This window comes from Hydra vulgaris, chromosome 06 (assembly GCF_038396675.1).
Source record: "Hydra vulgaris chromosome 06, alternate assembly HydraT2T_AEP".
NCBI classification, from domain to species: Eukaryota; Metazoa; Cnidaria; class Hydrozoa; order Anthoathecata; family Hydridae; genus Hydra; species Hydra vulgaris.
The window spans coordinates 47216223-47222555 of record NC_088925.1 but is presented as its reverse complement, the minus strand read 5'-3'; the positions used below and the strand labels follow the sequence as shown (position 1 = coordinate 47222555).

Below are 6333 nucleotides of genomic sequence, written 5' to 3'. Positions count from 1 at the left end.
AAACTATGGTTAACAACATCAGGTATATATTTTTTGTATGATTATGTGCATCTCTTAAAATCTATACGAAACAATTGGTTGACAGAAAAGACTGACGAACTTCAAGTTTTGAACAATAAAGAACTGGCTTTGGCTAAGTGGAGTGATTTAGAAACTTTATATAAAATTGAGTGCAATATTCTTTTTAAACTCTCTAAACTTACAGCTAAATCAGTTTATCCAAAACCAATAGAGAGACAATCTGTAAAGTTTTGTTTGTCTGTTTTTTGTGAAGAAGCTGCATTAAGAACGCATCCAGAGATTGAAAATAAAGCATTCGAAGGTACTGCTGTATTTATTGAAAAAAAATTTTTTTTTTCGAATGTTGTTAATGTCAAAGCACCTGGTGCTGGCATTTGGTTTAGAAATGAATTCTGCGGAGAAATCCACTCAGTTGGTGATCAACAGTTACAACTGCTACGAGATATTGCTGAACTGTCAAATTTTATGAATCCTACAGGTAAGCGTGAAAAACAGCTTACGCTACCCAGCGGGCACAGGACGTCCAAGGACGTCCATAGGACGTACTAAGTTCGTCCGTTCGTCCACGTCTAAAACGGACCTATTTAGACGTCCATAGGACGTCCAATGTTCGTCCGTTCGTCCAAGTCTAAAACAGACCTATTAAGACGAAACTGGTCGATTCTGATCCGGCCGAACGAACTATTTTAGTTTAACCCACGTGTGTTTAAAGTAAAGTGATTCTCTTTAAAACTGAGATCATCTCCAAGTGGTGTTATTAAATTTTGCATTTTTATATTATAATGGATTCGAAGCTTAGATTAACAAAAAGAAAAAATGTTTCTATCGATAAGAAAATACAAAGGTACGAGTACTCGTACTCGTATATAAAATACTCGTACTGAAATATAATATATAATATATATATAAAATATATAATATATATATATATATAATATATATATATAATATATAATATATATATAAAATACTCGTACTGAAATATAAAATACATTAAAACCCACGTACGTGGGTTTTAATGTATTTTATATTTCAAGTAAATTTATTTTTTTTTTCATGTCAATGTTTTGGTATTCAAATATATAATATACATTTAAATATAGTTATATATACTAAATATATAAAAATATTGTTAAAATTTATGCATGTATCTAATTATAAATATAAACTGCAGTGTATATAAATGTGTGTATAAATGTATATATATATATATATATATATATATATATATATATATATATATATATATATATATATTTATTTAATATATATATATATATATTAATATTATATATATTAAATATATATAAATATATATATACTTATATATATGTATATATATATATATATATATATATATTAAATATATATAAATATATATTTATATATATATATATAATATATATATATATATTTAATATAAATATATATATAAATTTGTTTTGAAACTTAACACTTAAATAATTATAGTGTTATAGCCATATATAACATAAAAAATATAAAACTTAGTAAGATGCAGCCATATAGTTGCTTTTTACCTATTTATAATTTTTGTATAAGTTAAATTAATAGATTATTTAAATTTAGAAGAAAGCGACTTACAGACTGGCGAAATTCTAAAAAAGCTGTCTGTGAATTTTCCCAATCTTTTATTCGAAAGGAAGGTTTTAAAAGTTCAGATTTTGAAGGCTTACAGAGTGCAGTTAGTGAATCTGTATGTAATTTTGCTGCAGAAAATGTTGTGTATCCGAGTTTAACTAGTGCCTTAAGGCCAACATTTAGTAATGGGGTACTACAAAAATATGTTTTTTCTTCTGATTCAATTATTAAAAGTCAGATAGAGAGATTCACAGATATTAAAGATGGTGATCAGGAAGAAATGTATGTCTTTAACAATAGTGATATTGAAAAAGAACCATTTGTTACTTTTCAAAATCAAATAAAACTTTGGAGTTTAAAACACAACTGCACAAGGCAATGTACCAATGATTTATTAACTATTTTAAAATGTCATGGGCACCAGGAAATACCAAAAGATGCAAGTACACTTTGGTGTACAAGAAGAGTTGTGAAAACAACATCTTTTGATAATGGAAATTTCATTTATTTTGGCATAAAAAAAGGTATTGAAAATATATTGCAAGTTCAAGACTTCTACTCTAAAATTAATCTTATATGTAATGTAGATGGTTTACCTATTTTTGAATCAAGTGCCTACCAAATTCGGCCTATACTTTGTCAATTTGGATATTTTAAACCTTTTGTTGTTGGGTTGTATGGTGGTGAAATAAAGCCACGTGCTTCTGAATTATTAGAAGATTTTGTAGAAGAGTTAAGGACTTTTAAACAGCCAGAAGAAATATTTGGTAAGATCTTTAATATTTCTTTGTTTGCAATAACATGTGATGCTCCTGCTAGGGCACTATTAAAAGGCACAGTTGAACATTCAGGATACTATGCATGTGAGAGATGCAATTTGCGTGGTTTTTATGTTCATGGTCGTATTGTTTATGATAAAAGTCACGAAACAATTGCAAATAGAAACAATGCTGATTTAAAAGTCGGATTATACTCTCAACAAGATAAAGATGGTCGGTGCCATAATCATACACGAACTCCACTGTTTGACATTGAAGGTTTAGACATGATTCAGGATTTTGCTCTAGACTATATGCACTTAGTTAATTTAGGTGTTATGAGACGTATGTTATACTACTACAAAGGTACATATTCCCAAATATTTGATGGTCGTTTATCAACACCTTATTTAAAAGAGATTTCTCATTTACTCACTAATTTAAATGGGAAGTTGCCATCAGATTTTGTGCGTCAAACAAGATCTTTAGAAGATGTCAATAGATGGAAAGCCACAGAACTAAGAACTTTTTTACTATATGTGGGTATCGTTGTTTTAAAGGATATTCTCAATCCTAAGATGTATAAACATTTTCTCAGCTTATCTTTAGCAATCCGCATGTTGTGTGAGGAGAATAATGATGTTAGGAGAACATATTTGAGCCATGCAAAAAAACTCTTGGAGTATTTTGTGTCAAACGCTCATGAACATTTTGGTGACACATTTTGTGTCTACAATGTTCATTGTCTTCTGCATATAACAGATGATGTTGAACATTTTGAAAGTAGTTTGGATGAGATTTCTTGCTTCCAGTTTGAGAATTTTTTGCAACAATTAAAAAGATTAGCACGAGGTAAACAAAATCCTTTAGTAGAACTTGCAAAACGCTTAAGCGAACATAAATTAGATGATCCACGTAAAGAAAAATTAATAACTAAAATTGATGTTTCTAAGAATGCTTGTTTCATGACGAAATATTTTGTTGTTTTTGTTAAAAACATTTTACCAAACGATCAATTAGTTTGTGAAATCTACAAAAAGAATCGTTTAAACAATTTCTTTGACAGCTTTGTAGAATCTAAGATACTTAATATATACTATATCAAAAACAAAAATTGTAGTCTAGCAATGCAAACAATTAACATGCATGACTTACTTAGAAAATGTGTGTGTATTCCATATAAAAATAACAAAGTTGTAATATCTTTATTAAATAATGTGAATTTTTGAAATTGCATATTTTTTTGTTTTTTATGTATTTATTGAAGGTTTATACATTTTTTAACTATGAAGCTAATTTCTAGAATCATATATGTTTTACAAAAACATAAAATTTATCCTCAAAACAATTCAAAATATACAAGAGTTACAATTTTGCATTGATATATTGTACATAATAAATAGTAAGTTTAATTGTTATGACTTATTTGCTATTTAGTTTATAATTATCTAAAATTGTAGGTTGTACAGTACTGTTGCAATTAAAGAAGATGGTATTGACACTAAGACAGTAGTACCTACTCACTGGGTTAATGCAGAAGAAAGTATAGTATACTATCCTCCACGAGGAAAAAAAACTGTGGGTGTTTATTTATCTGAATGGGCTAGTCCAGAACCTGGCTGGCAAGAGTTTATGTTGTTAGAATTTATTTTGGAGTGTGGAAGTTATGAAACATGTCAGGCAATGTTAAACTTTTTAACTGAAGATGAAAATGATGATCGTCCTGGTAAGTGTATCTATTGGTTCATTTAAAAACTGTTTGCATTTTTTTTTTGTCAGATGATATACTGTTATATATTTTGTAATAAAGTTAATATTTTCAGAAACTTGCTTGTGTAGTTTCTTTGTTCAGCAAGGTTATTTTTTCACAGTTATAGGCTTGAGATAAGGTTTTAACAAAAATTACACAATAGTTACCCCTGGACCTTGAAGAAATTAGTATAATAAGAAGAAAAAATTGATAAAATAAGACCAATGCAATTTATGATAATAATGTATATAGAGCTTTAATATGTTGGGTATTTAATTGGTGTGTTCTGGGATTATTTAATTTTTTATTCTATTTTTTTTGATTTTATAGTTTCAAATATACTCAACCCAAAGGAACGAGTTCCAAGTCCAAATTTGAATGTTTTAAAGTGCACACCATCTGGTTCTTCATCACCAATTCAAATGGGTGTGCCACTTATATCTCCATGGAAAAAAAGTAAAGTGGGCTGTGTAATACAGCCAAGACCAAATGAAGATTTCCAACGATCATTGGATTTAGAATCGTACCACTTTAACAAAAATCCAACATCTTTCAAGATAGGTGATGGTGGTGTTTCATTTAAGGAAATGACAAATAAACGTAAGTTTTTGCATGGTATTAAGGTTTGTGATGATCTTTATTTCTCTGCTCTTATAATCTTTCTCTTTTAAAATTTTAAAAGCTAATTTTACCTCTAGTTTTATAAATGTTTTTTCCTGTTGGCTTTAATACAAATAAAGAATTTATATTTAGAGTTTCAGTATGCCATGCTAATAAAACTAGAATTGTTGCAGCAAAATCAAATTAAAATTATGGAGCGATTGGACAACATGGAAACACAACCAAAAAGTGGTGCTACTGATGTGGGTGTCATAATTACAATCCCACATAAAGATATTAAGTGTTTTAATGAAGAAGAGGAAATTCTCAGAGCAAGTTCTAGTGCTATGAAAAACAAGGTATAAACATTAAACTTTTCAGGAGTATATTCTATATACTATTAAAACAGGTGATGACCACAAATAACATACAACAAAGTTGTATGTTATTTGTGGTCAACTCTAATGAAACAGGAATCTATTATGTTCCTGATGATTATTCAAGTAATGTTTCTTGTAACGTTAGTATATCGTGTTTGTGAAAATGTAAAGGTGCAATATAAAATTTAACTTTTACGATATTAGATTTTAGAACTTATTACATTTAATAATTTAACAATTTCTCAGATCACTCAAATCAAAGCCATTGGTGGTGCAACAGCACGCAAAACTGTCAAAAATGTTTTAAACCAGTTAATGGTGCCACAAGTCCAAAACTTATTTAGTAAAGATGGATTGAAGGGCAAGCTTAAGTTTACAGCTACGCAACATTACAAGTGTATTAAAGGTTAGGCAATGATTGTATTATGCATTCCTAAGTTGAATTAAAAAAAAAGTTATTTTTATATTTACATATAAAAATAAAAAATTGTTTATATAAAAACCATTTCTTTGTTCAGAAGACTAACAATTGTAATTTACTTTTTTGTTTGTTTAGAAGGCTTAGTATCTGAAAGAACCGGTTATGATGCCGCAACTATCGAAGCCCTTGTTGGCGATTTATTGAAGCAGGCGTTGCCGAAAGTAAAAATAGTTAACGATGCTGACGTTCACGAAGAAGAAGCAACTTAAAATTGTTGCTTTGTAAATTTATTACTTTTGAAAGTAAATGCTTTTTACATATTTCAGTTGTTTTTGTTTTAGCACACCTTTTTATAAGCATTTGAAATTCTGATCAAAGTTTTTAAAATAATATTTATACTCTGTCACAGATGTAATTCTACCTAGACACACAGATATATCTAATTAGACTATCTAGTTAGACATATTTTGAAAAATATTTTAGACGTCCATGGACGTCTAAAATATTAGAAATTATAGACATAGTTGTCCAAAATGGACGGGCGAATGCCGTTTCATTTAGTCGTCTATAGGACGTCTTATGGACGTCTAAAATGGACTTCCGTTCGTCCAATTTTAGACGTCCATGGACGTCAATAGACGTCCGAAATGGGCGGACGAGTGCCGTTTCATTTAGTCGTCCATAGGACGTCTTATGGACGTCCAAAATGGACGTCCGTTCGTCCAATATCGGACGTCCATGGACGTCTTATGGACGTCCGCGTGCCCTCTGGGTAGATACTAGCAATGCAATAGCGCATTCATG

At 29.4% G+C, this 6333-nt stretch overlaps 1 protein-coding gene across 1 annotated transcript; it reads left to right on the top strand.

Annotated features, from left to right (window-relative positions):
* The first annotated feature begins 803 nt into the window (after positions 1 to 803).
* LOC136081916 (uncharacterized) lies at positions 804 to 5849 on the top strand. Its single transcript, XM_065800346.1, has 6 exons — positions 804 to 865; positions 3839 to 4104; positions 4459 to 4728; positions 4882 to 5087; positions 5355 to 5514; positions 5665 to 5849. The coding sequence occupies exons 1-6, from the start codon at positions 804 to 806 to the stop codon at positions 5796 to 5798; spliced, it is 1098 nt and encodes a 365-aa protein (XP_065656418.1). The 3' UTR covers positions 5799 to 5849.
* Positions 5850 to 6333: the final 484 nt, after the last annotated feature.

What these genes read in the sequence shown, in the direction of transcription:
- LOC136081916 (XM_065800346.1), top strand. Translation starts at nt 804, where the DNA reads ATGGATTCGAAGCTTAGATTAACAAAAAGAAAAAATGTTTCTATCGAT. An exon ending in ATCGATAAGAAAATACAAAG is followed by an intron (nt 866 to 3,838) that starts GTACGAGTACTC and finishes CTAAAATTGTAG; the next exon opens with GTTGTACAGTACTGTTGCAA. An exon ending in TAAGGAAATGACAAATAAAC is followed by an intron (nt 4,729 to 4,881) that starts GTAAGTTTTTGC and finishes ATTTATATTTAG; the next exon opens with AGTTTCAGTATGCCATGCTA.